We start from the raw sequence: 18,496 nt of genomic DNA on the forward strand, positions 1-18,496 counted from the left end.
GGGGGGGGGTGAAATCTAGCAATTCTTACGAACGAAACGGCATTTGCTTTAACATTGAGTAAAACATATAATAAGAGAGAAGAAACACAATAACACATCTGATGTGAGTCTATTGTTTTTCTAATAGAAAATGTGAGCCTGTAATCTAATACAATTTTAAGGAGATATCGGAATGAACACCATCAAATCAAACCTGGTAAGGTTGCAAAATTAGAAATGAAAATCAGAAAGTTGACATGATCAATTTACCTGAAGCCGGGACACATTATGCATAGGTATAGTAAATGTCATGCTAACAGGTCCAGATTCTTTTGTTATATTACCTATTAAAGCAAATGCATAAATATTATATTAATCATTCAACCTAAGAATAGACAAAACATCTAGTTTGCGGAAGCACCAGAATTAAGGATAAGTACCATGTGATTCCTGAGAAAAGGTTAGCTTTGCACGTAGAGTATGCTCGTATCCCCCGACAATCTGTTTAGTTGCACTTATCAGTGACCATTTTCTCCACAAAAAATGACCATAATCATATACTACTATACTTCAAACTTGCTTTTCAAAATGACAGTTGACGGCATAAAAAACATTAAAAATAAGTAAGAACTTCAGAAATGACAAGAAATATTGCCTTTTTTAAACTCCACTCTAGCCTCTTATTTGTTTCCTTGAAATCAGTTGTTTGTCCAACAGCTCCAGGTTCCAGCTCAAAGCTAACTGAGACAAATCCGGATAACAAGTTAGATCATCAAATATAATACAAGTCATCATTAATACCTTCTATGTATATTTTCATACAGAGAATTATGATTTCTCAGGATGCTTCAATAAAATTTATCCATAGAACGTATAACAAGCATTATACGCTCTAACGTCTACAGTACATTTTAAAAAAGTGTTCTTCAAACTACTTGATGACATTCCTTCAAAATTTATTAATTTCCTTGTTAGATTCAATTGGGATTAAGGCTTGGTTGTTGTTTTTGTTAGATTCTACCATATACAATGCAAAGTGTTAGATGTTAAACCATTGATAAAGCTTTACCTAAAGGCTTAAGCATTTAGGATAATAGCTCCTTGACATGGTAGCAAAGCCTCTATAACCAAGTGATTAAAAGTTTGATCCTTACCACCCCAATCCTAAAAAAATAATTGAACTTTAGCAGAAGGAAAAGAGAGCTTGTGCATAGTCCCACATTTCAAGCTCAAGTGGCTCTACCTTGAAGAGCATGTTAGATATAAAACTATTCATAGGTCTTCACAGTTCACCCAGTAGCTTAAGATTTTAGGAGAGTTGGTACATAGAAGAAAGGAAGTTGGCAATTCTTTCAATATTAATATAATGGCCCCTTGAACTCTTTTCCAAACTAAAAATGTCAGAATTAATATAACTAAATGGTGTGAGATGCATGAGTGTGCCAATGATCACAAACCGATGCAACAAATGATCCCATAATATTGCTAATCATGCACATTTATTAATAGGTAATGCTTTATGTTTAAAATTTCTTTCAGCATAACCAGGGTTCAAATGCAATTGTTTTTAATTAATTGCTTTCAATTAATTAAACTATATAATTAGTACCCTTATATTTTTATCTTTGAAATTAGAATCTTTCGAAAAATTTAGTTTGGTATGTCTAGAGTTCTAAGCCTAGCTCTACCCCAGTGCAAAACCTATTTGTAAGACAACCATGGCCATGGAGATTTTAAGGACTTCAGTTGTTAATGCATAAACAAGTTCTGTCAAAGTTAGTAATTTTAGTGAAATCACAGTCAAAATTACTTTCCAGATAATGGAATCACGATAGAAATTATTCAATGATATAGAGAGGTATAGAACAACACCTGGTGGTACATTTTGGTAATGGCATCTGCACTTTGATAGTGTTTGCTGTTATACTTGAGGCAAACTCAGCATGTACTTTAAGAATCACTTCTGCCTGCCATAGCAATCTCAAAAGAGTTACTTAAGTGCCAGGAAAGGCAACTTTCTTTAAGATTTGAAAAAGAACGGCCTAAATTGGTATATGATATAATATTTAAGAAAGGAAAACTATATCTTCATAATTATTTTGGTTACAATGAAGATCTCTGGCCTAAGAAGACGGGTACACACACCAGGACCCCTCAATAAGAAAGGGAAAATTTTCATATAACGTCTTTGTAATTTGATACATTCTAACAAATCTAAAAAGACCAGACTATTGTTACCATGTTGCAAAAATGTTATATAAAAAATATATGGAACTATGAGAATATTATTTCTCAACTAACATTTTATTGTTATTCTCTTCAAAATAAAAAGAAAACACAATTGCATTTGCACCTAAAGGATTGTAGCCGAAAGACAGAATGAACAATATAAAGTTATTGAAGATGCATCACCTTAAGGGACCCTGCTTCTTCGATCACAGCATTAATACGAAAAGAGGGCTTAAATTCCTGGGTCATGCGGTAGTTCATAACTGGGAATTCACCATCTGGTGGTATCTAGAATTGGCAATATGAAACAACAAATAAATGTAATAATCAAAAGGAAGCAAGCTAGTAAATTACTTTAATATGTGAAATTTTTATGATCTTCATCACTACTTTTGTGCTCACCAGGGATAGAGTTTTATCCACATCAAACTATCAAGGTGAACAGATTCATGGAAATTACAGTCATCTAATATCACTGGTCCTGAGCCGAATGAACTCCTATAACCTGCTCTAGAAACGACCCAAAATAAGGTATCCAAGTAAGTGAAAATTTCAGGATACCGCAGGAAATAATGTTTCTACTTGATTCAATGAGAAAGTCTATGGAAGTGGAACAGATACAAAAGCAATAACAACGAAAAGCTGAAGAAGTTAACATAATACCCCCCAAAGTTTAGTTAGATCAAATGTGAAAGTTTCAGTGAATATTCTAAAAAATATGATCACCATATCCGATGAAATATCAGTTGTTAATCAAAACTCATAATTCATAAGATCAACATATTGTTTCAAATGCACAAAACCTAAAAATAGTGGGTACATTATGAAAAAATGTCCACATTTTTAAATTTAAAAAAAATCTTAAATATTAATTTTCAAGCATGAAGGAGAGCAGAGAACTGGAAATGAAAAACCGCCAAAATTGAAAGAAGATACCATAAACTGGTCCTTGGGCACTTCCAATGGCAAGGTCTTCATTAAGAGCTAACCGAATTTCCGGGTTGCCAATAAGATAGCTCTTCATTTGTATGGTGCCATCAATCTCAGAAGTCAGTATATATCCCTGCTTAAATCACATAACGAAAGCTAAGAATGATAAATAAAACATATGACAAGTGAACCACTTGAAAATACAGTCAACAACAACCAAAACTTATCAAACTAGGTGGCACTTCAAAATAAAAGTGAGGAAAAAATTAACTGGCCTACTACAATGCATCAAAAAATATTCACTAGAGATGACTCATTATGTTTGGTTAAACAAGTTAGCCCTTTCCATTCTACACTGCAGAAGCAAACGATACATAAATAAATATTCAACTTGTTGGTTCTTTACTTAGAATAAACAAGTTTCAACTTTCAAGTACTCTCAGGAGTGGGATCTGGTCTCTGATTCCAGTCTGTCAACATATTATAATCTTGTTTTTCTCCAGTTAATCCTAAAAATCATAAGCACAGCTTCCGTACTCGTGAACATGATATGACGGTGAAACAATAGGCAAACACAATTATGAAATTGAAAGTCAAATACGATGTATGCACTCACACTAGAACTAAAAGTGATACTGATTTTCTCAATTATATCTACAAAGATTTCCTCCCTCTTTCTGCCCCCAGGCTCGGTTGCAACAACAGATTTTGTGACAGCTATCCCTGGCATTCTTTTTGTCCCTTGCTGCATGCAAACAATATTAATGATTAATGACATCATATGTGCAAGTGATAATTACATAAAGCTTTTATATGCCTATTAAACATCATACTGTAAAAATTGCTGCAGGTCCAAGAGCTGGCAAATGTGCAGCATCTACTACAAGCGGCTCATTGAACACATAGGACTTCAACAATTCAGTAGATGTTGTTTGAACATAACCAAAATCCTGGTTCAAGTAATGTCATAAGGCCCCTCGTAAGTAAATTTTTGGACATATAACTGATTGAGTATAAATCTCAGGTCAAAGGAGCAGCACAATAATAAAGTAAATGTAACATTAAAAAATTGCAAATGGGTGGGGTTGGGTTTTGCAAATAAGCATTTGCAGTTCGTCAAAGAAATAAAACATTATGCAACATTAATGTCAAAGGAATTACTTCGCATGGGCAGCAAGATATAAATGACATTGAAGAAAATAAGCCTCATGGGTGAAGATTAGGTTTACTAAAATAATAAACACCGGGTAGATAGACTGGATAAAGAGATAATTTAATCCATTAAAGAATCATCACACATGTGAAAATATAGGACCACAATTAGGCTTTAAAGATATAAAGCACTAAATGGAGTATGAGAAAGCTCACAATAACTTCGTCGAGTAACTCATATACAAGCACAAAGTTCTTTCGCAATGAGTCTTCATTGAGAATTCCAAGGTAATCTTTAATAACACGAGCAATCCTTTGTAAAAGCTCCAAGACAAGGGAAGGTGATATATTAACTCTTGTGGTTGCAACAAACAATAATCCAACAACTTTCACATGAAAGTAATTTACACCATCCACATTCTGTCGGCAAAAAACAACACCACATAAAAAACCAGCAAACTATACTAGACGACAAACAAATGTCATGACATGAATAGAGACACTCACAGCTTGCACAAAAACCATTTCATGAGATCTAAAAAGAGATTTTAACTTTAGGGGCAACTTCATATTTTCTATATTACTGTTACCACCATAAGAGCATGGCAATAACAGGTATCAACAAGGGTGAATGATTCTAGAATTCCTGCATATGTTAAATAAATTGAAGACAGCATACGATTAGCAATAATTAGAAGCATGATTGCCCATTCATTTAGCAAGTACCAACAGACTGGGGGATCTCTCTTCCCCCTCCCATTTTACATTCACAGCATACTAAAAATGTCAACCTTTTCAATTTATTTATGCAAAGCAGTGGTATAGGACTGAGCCACTGGGTATTCTACCATGGTTAATGTTAGGGACACAATTGGTGTATCCTGAGAGTCGAGGTCCAGAGCTTCCTGAGCAGAAGATATAGAGGGAGAATTGAGGATAATTTCTTTCTTACTATTCTCGCTCATGACAGTAGTATTTAAACAACCAAAAAACATAAAGGAATTGCAAAAGGGAAAATAACAAGTGAGCAATGAACATATGGCCAATTCTCCCAATGTTTAGGCTTCATAACAATACTCTTTGGTCTTCATTCAATGGGCCCTATAGTGCCTTCATTGGGCACCTAATATGGGCCAGGGTGGCTGGCTGCTATCATTGAATTCATTATTCCTAAAGGCTTAATGTCCCGATGAAAATAAATACATTAAGTGATACAGAGAACTGACCCAGGGGAAACAAGATTCAATTATAAGTTGCGTTACATACTTGTTTCGAGTCCAAGGCACATTACAATATAAACTTCCTGATTCAGACAGATAATACCTACAAAGACAGGTGGTGTCTCCTCCAGCCCGCCATCGTCCCAAAACTTAACTTTGCGAAAAAATATCTCGGCACTTCCTTTCTGCACTTCACCGCGGTCTGCAACAAGGCAATTAAGTAACAAAACTTTCATCTACTAAAATTGCTCTAGAAACTTCAGTAATATAATAACTCTCGGATTCTATTTTCTAGCAGAAAGGTTGTCCACTCCACTCCATTCACCCACCTCAAAAACATTGTTTTTAATTCTATTCCTCGGCAAAACCGAATGTTTCAAGCTAGAGTTTGGAAGACTTGTCAAAACGAGATGGAACAGAGCATATTTGTTCTATCCTAAGTTTGAAAATGGACAAGAGAGTAAAAACTAGAACATTTTGGTTCCACTAAAATGGGTGGAAGTGGAGCCAAAGAGAAATATAACCCAACATCATGTTCTATCTGTGCACCAAGCACTACCTAAGGTTCAGTTTGCTTGACCAAAGAAATCTAATATCAGAAGCAACCACAAAATAAGATGAGAGTACAGCTGCAAGAAACTGAAAATGGACAAGGTAAAAACCAGAAGAACAGGTATTACTTCAAATTACGGCTAAGGCAAGTCCATTGCTAACAAAAGTGAAGCATTAGAATCTATAGAAAGCATTTTCAGAATGTATTACAGAATAGCATCAAAAACAAATATTAACAATGATCAGCTAGAATCTTAGAATTCCAATGTGATTGAGCTCGAGCAACAAATTCACATATATATTAACATACAAACATTCAGTTTAACTTGATTTTGCAATTGAAGTAATAATTACGAATTAGAAAACGTTAATGATATGATTAAAGTGAGATCTGGAAGGTTAAACTAAAACAATGTAGATGAACGTAATTGATAGAAAGAGCATTGGATCTAGTGAGAAAGTAATAGAAAATTGGAATTGAAAAGTGAGGTTGATAAAGAGAAAACTAACAGTCTCGGAAAACGATGTTATCGCCACGCTGTGAGAGGATGAAGAACTATGAGATCATGGCTCCGGCGACACTCTTCGTTCGTTACACGCGCTTCCACCAACTCTTGTTTTCGTTATGGATGTTTTTCTAAGAACTACTCTTCATCGCAATTGACGGGTGTTTTTATATTTTTCACTGACCGAATAATATTTAAATTTCTTCAATAATTAGTACCTTCCTATTCTCTTTTATGTCATATTATCAAGACTAAATTACACTGGCACTCCATAAGTTTTAGTGAAATTATATAAATTATCCCTCATTTTTTACATCTACACAAACCTCCTCTATTTTTTAACTTTCATTACATTGACCACCCCTGCATAAGAAATAAGTGTAATCTTTTAAATAAAAAATGTGATAAATGCAATTAAGTTAAACAAAACATGATATATTGGGTAGACAAGTCTAAATAATATACAAATCAATTTATCTTTATTATTTTTTGTTACAAAATGCATCAACAATTCTAAAGAAATATTGTTTAAATCGCTCTTATAATATAGTGTAACAATTAATATATTGTTTATTATTTCTTGTAACATTGATATAATGATATAAGATTTCATTAGATTCTCAAATAGGCTAAAATGTGAGAATTTAATTCTTGTGAGCGATATTTATTAGGAGAGATAGTCACACACCCTGAACGAGATTAGTTCATTTATCGTAGAGTGATGAGATATCATTGATTGTACAAAAAACGCAATCACTAGGTTATACATTAAAGGGGGAAATGTAGGCAATGACACCAAGAATTTTATACACTATAAATGTATCATCCATCATTCATATTTAATTATCATTCACTCTTCAAAAAAAAATATATAAATGAATGATAAATGATAGGTTAATTGTAGATATTACACTCATAGATTAATGCATTAACTTCTTTAAATATTACAATCCTACTAAATCATTCCTTTAATTTATTACATGCATATATTAACATCTGTTATAAAGCAGCAATATAGTATACTATACGTTTAAGATACGCGTATAAAATAATAAAAACACATAAAATATAATAAAATTATAAGTGTAAATCAAAATATCCAAAGTAAAAAATATAATGAAAATTGAAAATCATTGTCTTTTATAACAAATCTATTTTATCATATTTTAATGAAAACAAATCTATGTAATCTTATTTTACTGAAAATAAATCTATATATCTTATCTATATATACTATATAAGAAAAGAAGGTTCTGTCGTACACGTGTCACAACCTTAGCAACAATTTCCCCGCTCAAATCACTCCATGTTCTATCCTGCACTATAACACACGGGATAATGGCCCCACCAATTATAATAATAATAACAACATAAAACCTCACATTAAATATCATAAAAGCCTAAATTAAAGTCCAACTTATAATCATTTGAAGTCTGGATGACTACCACACTCAAAAGAACCACTTGGTCTTCTTCTCTCTCATGTCATTGCTTTGTCCTTTTGTTTCTCCATCTCATTCGTCTTCATTGTTGGTAACAAGGTTCATTTCTGCTTGCTAGATTTGATAGGTAATTTTTTTCCCTTTCATTTGATTTCATGGTTGTATCTCTGTTTTATACGTTTTGAAGGTAAATATTTTTCATTTTTTTCACTTTTATTTAGTTTCATGGTTGTTTATTGTAGGTCCATTTGAATCTGTAATGAGTGATGACCAAAATATGATGGAAAAGGTAAGGCTATGATATCCAAAGTTATTATTGTGCTCATCTTTTTAGCGACTTTGTATTCTAACACATGTACATCAAAATCTTGAAGTAGATTGCTCATTCTTATTTTTTCCATTCCTAAAGTCAGTTTCTTTTTCCTAGACTATTTTTCTTTCTCAATTAAGGTGTTTGGCGAAGGAAGAAATGGAGACAAGATTGCAAATGATAAAAAGGCTTCAACTTTTGAAAGAACCACATGCTTCAGAGCCTAAAATTGATGAACTGATGGTTAAACATAAAATAAGAACTATGTGATCGTTACAGTTTACTTTGTATCTCTTAGTAAAAATGGTATGGATCTTTGTAGGTCATACAATTGTTGTTATTTTCTACTTCCTTAAAGTTTGTTGTAAATGACCCTCTGTTATAAGTTCGTTTTTTTTTGTTGTTGTTGAATATTGAAATATATTTCTTGCAGATATATCATATCATCTATTTCACCTTCAAAAGTCAATCCAATGGTATTTTTGTTTTTTATGTTATCATCATGGACACATGTGTTAAGTTTAAATCTCTGGAAGATGGGAGAAAGGTTCATTCCATTGCCACTTCCAATGGTATGAAGATTGAAGAGGCTTTGGGGGCAAAATTGGATTTTATGTATGTAAATTGTGGTGATTTAATTGAAGGGAGAAGAATATTTGACAAAACTCTCAATGATAAGGTTTTTCTTTAGAATCTTATTAGGACTGAATATGCAAGGATTGGTAATTATAGTGTAAGTTTGTGTATTTTTAAGAAAATGCAGGAGTTGATAGTTTCAGAGAATGCTTTTACATTTACTTATGTCTTGAAGTGTTTTGCTGCATAGGGGGAGGAAATGGAGTGTAAAAGCGTCCATGGATATGTTTATAAAATTGGTTTTGGTTCTTATAATGTTGTTGTTAACTCTCTCATTGCAGCTTATTTCAAATTTGGTGATGTTGAGAGGTGCATATAAGATGTTTGATGAATTGAGTGATTAAAATGTTGTCTCATGGAATTCTATGATAAGTGGTCATGTGATGAATGTTTTTTTACAAAAGGGCTCGGGTTTTTTATTCAGATGTTGATTTTGGGAGCTGATGTTTATCGGATACCTTGGTTATCGTTCTTGTGGTTTGTGCAAATGTGTGTTTGTTGCTATCACTTTGATTTTCATAGTTGGGGCATTTCACTTTCTCATACACCTTCATAACATTTACCATATAGAGCCTTGAAGGTTTTTCCTTCATAATTGACTACTATGGTGGATTCAGAGCTCTTTATTGAGTAAGCAACATGATCTTAGTGCCTTAGAACAATACTAACAACATATTACTTAATTAGTATATACTTTGACTAAATTTTATGCTTACTAACTCACATAGTTTTACTTCCCATTTAATGAGTCTCCCATGAACTCTATATAATAATAGAGCATGTTTTAAAAATGAATAGATAGCATAGCTTTTATTGAATACATTTGACTTGCTAAAACATGAGCAACAAAAATTATTGTCCCGTGCAAATGCACGGGTAACTTACTAGTATTTTACTGAAAATGAATCCATATATCCTATATTTTATTGAAAACGAATCGGGTACGTGTCTTGATATTTATTTATTTTATTTTATTTTTTCAACTTTTGGATACTATACGGATACGTACCCTTCGTGAATCTGAGCGTATCCATGTCGGATACATGTCGGACACCAACACGTGAGGGTGTTTGACGAATCCATGCTTAGGAAGAAATGATAATAACATCCATGAAAAGAAAGCAACTCTCTTCTCACTCTATCTTCTACCTACGGATAGGTTAGCATGTTCAATAAGTCATGGCCCAACCCTCTACAACTCTGAGTAGTAGAGATGACAATTTTAAATATTGGTTGTCGTCAGAACTTAGGGAACTGTAAAAATCTTAATGTTTTAAATAATTATGAATAAATGCAACCAAAGTCGCAGTCGGATACAATTTCGACAACTCCAAACACCTTAATATATATATAACGATTATGAACCCAAATTGAATGTCTTGCTTATAAGGGAAAACTCCTTTTACTACCCTTCTATAAATATCCATGGTCAAGGTTCAAGGATTCTCTTATAATATCATCTTAAGTCTACTTACTTAAATTTCTATTTCCTCACTCAGAAACTGGATTGAGTGTTCGGGTGAACCTATAAGTACCCTTGTGTATGAAGTCAAGACTTGGAGATGAACAAAAAATAACAATGGCTAGATGCTCCATTTCCCCCCTACTCTTCAACCGTGGTTGATCTTTGTTTTTCATTTCACTGCTTGTTGATATTTGATTATTTATTTACTAGTTTATGAACGTTTGGTTGTAAAATTTGGTATTTAGGCTTGAAAATTATTTTGTCACCCACTGTATAATATTGGTTTGGTGGTGATGGCTCAATGGTGGTAGTCAAGGAATGGTGTGGCTGAAACAACAATGATCTAGAAAGAATTAGAGAGATGAGGATAAAGGATATAGTAGTAGTTGTTATCTTACCAGGTTCCAGGATAAGGTGAAAAATGAGAGAATGTTACCAAGTTACAACAAAAATTGGACCTAATTTGACTGTACTGTTCGCTAAGTCTACAAACACCATATAAGACTACATAGTATTAACTTATATTATCAGGTCCTTCCGATACAACAACTTAATTATGTATAATATAGTTACTTTCTAAGACAATTTTGAGTTAGTAGAAGAACAATTACAAGCTATACTCAATGGAAGTTATTAGCATGCTAGTGTAGGCTAAAGGAACATCAACTGATCTCCATATGAAGATGGTCTCCAATCTCTATTTTGTAAACTTTTCTAATTAAAAAGAAGAGCCTATTTTCATGTAAATTGTTAGCAGCGGTCCCTAACAAGAAGGCACAGCTAACCTCCCCAGGCGAGCCATAACTATCTAGAGCCCATTTCTGGCCCGCCACAACCCGGCTCATCCAACAGTCCATGAAAGCCCGATTGGCTATCAACTATCAATAAAAGAAATATTTATAAGAGAATAAGACATCCTCACCAAACAAAACAAAAACAAACAACTAAGCAAGCCAATTCCCTCTACATATCTAACAACTTGGGAAAAGATAATCTACAAATGAATGACCTTTTTGTACCAGTAATGAATTGAGTTCCTTGTGATTCCCAAAAATTAAACTAGTCTTGATTCCAAAGTAGAGTACTAGACCATCGTCTAGCATTAATTTGAAGTATAACCTCTAAATCCCAAAGAAGTGTTTTCCAATACCTAAATATAATATCAGATTGAAGCATGCTCTAAATAGGATTTCTTAAGGAAAAGAAGTTAGGTTGAAACAGAAGGCCTGAAAAACTTATTTTCTGAGGCATACATATGGAAAACAACCAATGCATAAGGAAAGTGTTTCCAGACAGGGTAATACAACATTGAAAAAACAATTACTTTATGTAGGTGACCACACCTAACGGGATAAAGGTTTGGTTGTTGTTGTAGTTCACAAAGCACTTCATAACGCAAAAATAGTCATCACGGGTGGCTTTGGTGTAGAATTGCCAAAACATACAAGAAAATAAAGGTTTGGGTAGAGAATCCCAAATTAAGGAAAAAAGTAAACCATGGCAGCAATAATAAGGTGCTTATAGAGCTGCCGCGGTAAAGAACTCACAACCAGAATGAAACTCCTTGTCCAATTCAACCCTGCTGTTCTTCCCCATCCCTATTCAAAGCCAATAAAATGCCAAACCCACCATCTCTTTATGAAGGCATAGTCTCTATTTCTCTCTTTATGACTTCCCTATTCTCAATACTGACTTCAGCATAAAAAATGAAATCAGAGAACCTTCAGGTCATATATGCCACCTTCTTCCAAGTAAACGAAAAGGAGAACCAAATCTGAAGCATGCGATTGCCAGCACGATATGCCCAGTGCACCACCTAGGCATTAGCATCTATAATTTGAGAATTTCAACATGAACTAAATCCACAAACATACTTTTCCTTCACATAGATTTCGGGAAAAGATAATGGCAGCACCAATTGTATGGTGCAGCTAGATGTGCTAATGGTATATTAAGGGAAACAAAACAAGGAAATTTCAAAGTCCACATAAATTAACAAAAATTATCATCCAAGGCTCCAAATCTAATCTCAACTAGCTAACAAGTAACATTGTTCTCCTACTCAATAACCAGTTGAATCAACTCTACAGCAGATACTAAAGAGATAAATATACCAATCATGAGACAGTTGAGACAATAAGCTAAAACTATCTACAAACAATAGATAAGCAACATAACAGTACCTAAAAACTACATATCCAATAACCATTTGACTTTCAGTTCCAGCTTCAGCCACAATTCAAACCATCTAAGCAGTAACCACCAGAAACTCAAATTGGGTCTGAGACTCAATCACGAGGATACTTCCGTGGCCTTCCTCGCTTCTTTGGAGTACCTCCCCGTGAAGGAGCCCCATTCTGAACACCAGTCGGAGCAGCTGCCCTTGTTACCCTCGGATTCCCCGCTGCAGGTTGAGCATTGTTTCCACCATTCTGTGTGGGCTGAGGCAATGACGCAGTCGGCGCAGGCATCCAATTGGGCAGCACTGTCGCCGCAGGCTGCTGCAGTGGCACAGGCTCAGGCACAGCATTTTTCTCCTTTTCACCAGATTCGATATTTCCGAGAACAAACCCCATAGGGAAAAATCCCCAGCAGCAGTAATACGCATCTTGCCCCGGCACAAGGGGGGGAAGAGACTTAACTTCAATTCCATGAATCGACCTCTCGCAATTCTGGCACAATAACACACAACCCTCATAAACCCTAGGATACTCATAGAGCCGGTAACAGTAAGGGCAAGCAGTCCAGAACGTCGCCGACTTTCGCCGCGAACTCTCCTCCGCCGCAACCTCACTCCTGACGGCGGAGGCAGAAGCGTTGTTGTTCCGCGGATCAAAGTCAAACCCCTGAGGAGGAACATTGTTTCGGACGCCCGAGCCAGAGCCAAGCCCAGGCCCGGTTCTACGCACCGGCAACTTATCCTGCTGAACCCAGCTAGGAGCCTGGGTTTGGGCCTGGGCTTGGGCCGGGGCAGAGAGATCAACACGGGTGAAGTAAGACAACTCCCTATCAAATTGTGCTTTTTTAATTGGGTCAGAGAGTACAGCCCACGCGTCAGCCACGAGGTTGAACGCGTGGTCGGCGAAGGTGAAACGCGACTTGTCAGGGTGAAGGAGGAGAGCGAGGCGGCGATACTGGCGCTTCATCGCTTCAATATCATCGGTGCGTCGATCGACGCCGAGAAGCGCGTACCAATCAGGGTGGTTGTTCACGCGCTTCTCAGATGCAACAAGTACATCAACTATAGCTAAGATCTGGTCAGGGCCTTCTAGAAGAGGCTCAGATTCTTGAGCGAGAAGAGCGAATTCACGAGAACCGTTGAGATCTCGTGTTTGTAAAAGCTTCTCAGCCATACCTAACAAGTGTTCCGCTTCGGGTCTCGATGGGTGCTGCATTTTTTGTGTGGTTTGATTTTGCTTCAATTTTTGGTTTTATGATTTTGGGGTTTGTAGTGTTGAACCAAAGAAAGGATTAAGTAGTGACTATGAGTGAGAAGAATGAAAATGGGTGGCAGCTGTAAGTGTAAACTGCGAGGTCAAAAACTGCAACCTAAATAATTATTTTTAGTGAATCCTAAGTTACCTTTCAATACTACAAAATTTAGATAGATATATCACCACAATGGATGGGGATCAATGAATCAACTTTCTCCAAAGTCCGGTATTTGATGACATTATAATATTTTTAATTATTATAATTTTATTTTTTTCTTAAAAAATTCATTTTCTTCTCATATTTTAGTATTTGACTTTCTAATATTATAGAATATCTCAATTTCACCTCAATGACTTGTATCGTGTATTAATTACTTCTCAAATTTTACATCATGATATCTTGTTCATTTTTTCTCATACATGTAAATGCTCATAAAATTTAAGGAGGGTAGGTCTGCCTGTATTATCTTAATAAACAAAATTACATGTTTTTTCTTGTTTTAAAATTGACTAACAAACATGTGGGTGGCTACGGATATTGATTAACCATTTAAAAAGAAAAAGTTAACATAACAAAATAGAATATAAAAAAAAATAATTGAAGTAAATTTAAAAATAAACTTTCATATTTTGTATAAAGTTAAATGAATCATATTAGATTATATTTTTGAGGCATTAAAACACATTATATTATAATTATTTGATTTTTTTTTTCTATTTTTTTCCTTCTGTTTCTTTAATGGGCTGCCCATTGTCCATTAGAAATGTCTACGGACTTGGCAGATAAGTGGATTGGACAAAATTTATATGTTTTGTCGGTAAAAAATGTAAGCTATGCACACAACTCCTTGAAAGTGACTAGTTCCGCTATCTATAGTGAAATCTAGTCACTAGTTTTGATTTTTTTCTTTATGAATTTTGATTATTGAATTCTATTTTATTTGAATGGTTGTTTGGATTTTATTTTAGTGATTAAGGTTATGCGTAAATGAATGACTCTTTTTTAAAATTAATCTTGTAATTATTAACCTTTAACAGCTATAATCTTATGATTATTAAGGAATCAGAACTGCTTTAGAAAAATCTAAACTATAATAGCAATTATAAACACTTACTCTAATTATTCTTTTTATACTTTTAAAAAATAAGAATGATAATGCATAACCAAATAATGGCATTAATCGTCACGAGTGGTTGATTTAAGTGGTATAAGTTAAATTTTCTATGAGACATCTATTAGATTCAAGTTTTGTATATCGAGTAAATTTCCATTAAAAAAAGTTAATCATATTGTATTATAAATATAAATACGATAATAAAGTATTTTTCGGTATAAAGAGATAAATTATCTTTTTCAACCACTCAAATTATGACATGTATTATATTTAATTATTTTGTATAAAAATATTTCTAAACTAAATAATACAGTATATATATCACATTTTTATTGATCATAGAAGATAAATTATCTCATGAATAAATATTTTATTCTCTATAAATATATGACTGCAAGAGAATTGACTCACGGACTCACCTAAATATATTTGGAACTAGACATGAGAATTTGCGTTTAAAAACGTTTTACACGTATATCTCATGATAAAAGCCATTAATTAAAAAAACTAATTCTTTATTTATCGACATTTTTTTTAGAAATATATATATATATATGTATATATATATATATATATATATTGATTGTGAAAGAGTTTTTACATTGTTGTATCATTTATAATTTATTTTTAAGCATTATTGATTCTTCAAGAAAAAATAATCTAAACGAATAATAAATAATATAATAATTATTCATAACTGTTTGCAATATGAGCATACATATCACCGGAAATTTATGTGGATAGTGTAGTTTTACTACACTATCACACGTTTGGTACATGTTTTAAAATATTTATGGAAGTAGTGTATTTTTAGGGAAGTCGTGGATGAGATCCACGATTTTGGGAGGAAGTCGTGGATGGGATCCACGACTTTGGGGAAGTCGTGGATCTCATCCACGACTTCCTGACATTTTCTCTCTCTATGAAAGTCGTGTACCCTAAATATGACTTTCATTGTATAATAATAATAAAAACATCATGTAGCCTAGTGGTTCTTGGTTTTTATGGGAACTTAGAGGTTCATGGTTCAAAAATAGGTGGGTGTTGTAGTCTTTGTAGAAATAATATATGTCAAAGTTAAAAACATCATATAACTCAATGTATCATAGTCTTTGTAGAAATAATATATGTCAAAGTTAAAAAAAAAAAACAATAGGTGGGTGTTGAACCATGGACCTCTAGGTTCCCATAAAAACCAAAAACCACTAGGCTACATGATGTTTTTATTATTATTATACAATGGAAGTCTTATTTAGGGTACACGACTTCCATGGGGAGAGAAAATGTCATGAAGTCGTGGATGTGATCCACGACTTCCCCAAAGTCGTGGATCCCACCCACGACTTTTCCCCAAAATCGTGGATCTCATCCACGACTTCCCTAAAAATACACTACTTCCGTAAATATTTTGAAAGATATACCAAAACATGTGATAGTGTAGTCAAACTACACTATCCACATAAAATTCCCTACATATCACACTCTATTTTTTTTTTCCAATGTCTGTCTTTCTGTGAAGCAAAATTTGCCACATCATAGTAAAAGCTTTTTTTAATTTTAGAAAAAAACTGTATTGGTTCTCCCACAACTAATTTTCCTTTGAAGTGTTTACTTTTCATTGATATGTTAAATTTTAAATTTGAGTACACTTGTAAATTGTAAAATTTGTGTTGGAGAAAATGAATCATGCATGTTCGGATGAGGTTTTTGTGTCCCTGGTTTTAAATTAACTAACAGTTTCAGCTTAAGCAATATTATTGTTTTGGGTTTAACTTGAAGGAAATAGGGAATACAAATATGTGTTAAATGAAGAGGAGGAACATTCTTCTACTAAAGTAATGAGTAATTGTTTAAATATGGTTATGCTGTAAAAATGGTTGATATATCATGGTTAAATTGGATGGATGACCTTTGTAAAAATGTTTTATATTAAGAGAAAAATACGTATGTATTAATATTGTAGGAGTTTTTACATTATTATTATTTTATTTGTTATTTATTTTTAATCACAATTGACTCTTAAATAAAAGTAATACAAGTAAATGGTGGATGATATAATCATCGTGTATAAATTTTTATAATATCAATATATAATATTACACTTTTACAAAAATATTTAATAATTAATATGTAGGAATTACTAAACTCATGAAATAATAACAATGCCATAAAATAAAAGTATAATATATACACACATTATATCATCTATTATTAATAAAATTCTTCTACTTTGGGTGCATCCATTTTTTTCTTTATAAAATAATAAACTTAGTAATTCATTAGTGACTTAAAAGTTTTTACACCATCAATTAATTATAGTGTGTCATCATTAAATACATTTGACTCTATATATTGATAATGTATGAGTTTTATATACTATTAAAATATAATTTATTATTATATTTAATCATTATGAACTCTTAAAAAATAACTAAAATAAATGATAAATGATATAATGAATATATATAAATATTTGCATAGACATAGACAGTGGAAAAATATTACACTCATCTTTTAATCCAACCATGTAAAAAGAATGAATCGTATAAAAGAGTTATACACGATGAAACATTAAAATTAAACATATAAGATATAATTATATGAAAACAGCTACACAAATATTAAAATAAAAGTATTTGCAAGTGAAATTATTTTTCACAAAAAACATCTAATGCATACAAAAATCGTGATGAATTCTTTCATTATCTTTAGTTTTGTATATTATCTCAAAACCAAAATATTTCCCTTTTCTTTTATCTTATGTCTTGTTCTATTTGAGACATAAAGTACCCAAAAAATGAAATAGAACACATATTCTCAATTCTTGGTACTATCAATGGTATCTATTCCTTTACCCATAAAATTAATATTTTTCGGGATTCATAGTTGCTTCTCCTAATAAGTATCACATTCAGAAATCAAACTCTTAACATTTTGGTCATCTTGAGAATCTAGTGGGACATTAACCACTAGATTAATATCTTGTTGATACATATTCAATATTCTATCATTTGATGATGTAATTTAAAATTAATTTATATAATATGCTGGTTTAACCAATTATATTCTCTCATTTTATGATTATGAAATAAATTTTATATCATTAATTGTAAAAGATAATGGATCTACTTATTCCATGAGTAAATTACATTTTTTTACTTCATATATTATTCACTTATTCTATGTAAATCTAATGTTTCACATGATTTAGATTAGTAAGTAAATCTGAATAATTAGATTTTCAAAGAATAAATGGCTAAAATGTGGAATATGTTTTTTTAACTTACTCCTTGGGTAAGTGGATCATCTCCCATTGTAAAATAGTTAATATTATAAAAATAGAGGATTCACTTAATCTATGAGTAAGTTAAAAAAAACACATATTTCACATCTTAGATATATTCATTCTATGAAATTTTAATGGTTAAGATCTACTAGCTAATTCAAATTACGTGAATCATTATATTTTTATAACTTAAATGACTAAGATATGAAATAAGTTTTTTCCATTTACTCGTGAAGTAGG

General features: G+C 32.8%; 1 protein-coding gene, 1 long non-coding RNA gene and 1 pseudogene across 2 annotated transcripts; 1 reads left to right on the top strand and 2 right to left on the bottom strand.

Annotated features, from left to right (window-relative positions):
* The window catches only part of LOC109357455, an 11,745-nt pseudogene extending 5,027 nt beyond the window's left edge, over positions 1 to 6,718 (bottom strand).
* Positions 8,066 to 8,676, top strand: LOC109356494. The gene is made up of 3 exons (XR_002108739.1): positions 8,066 to 8,137; positions 8,253 to 8,299; positions 8,438 to 8,676. It is a non-coding gene; the product is annotated as an uncharacterized LOC109356494 (long non-coding RNA).
* LOC109357166 lies at positions 12,373 to 13,977 on the bottom strand. The gene has a single exon (XM_019600940.1). The coding sequence runs from the start codon at positions 13,814 to 13,816 to the stop codon at positions 12,710 to 12,712; it is 1,107 nt and encodes a 368-aa protein (XP_019456485.1). The 5' UTR covers positions 13,817 to 13,977; the 3' UTR covers positions 12,373 to 12,709.

Source organism: Lupinus angustifolius, chromosome LG09 (assembly GCF_001865875.1).
Source record: "Lupinus angustifolius cultivar Tanjil chromosome LG09, LupAngTanjil_v1.0, whole genome shotgun sequence".
In the NCBI taxonomy this organism is placed as follows: Eukaryota; Viridiplantae; Streptophyta; class Magnoliopsida; order Fabales; family Fabaceae; genus Lupinus; species Lupinus angustifolius.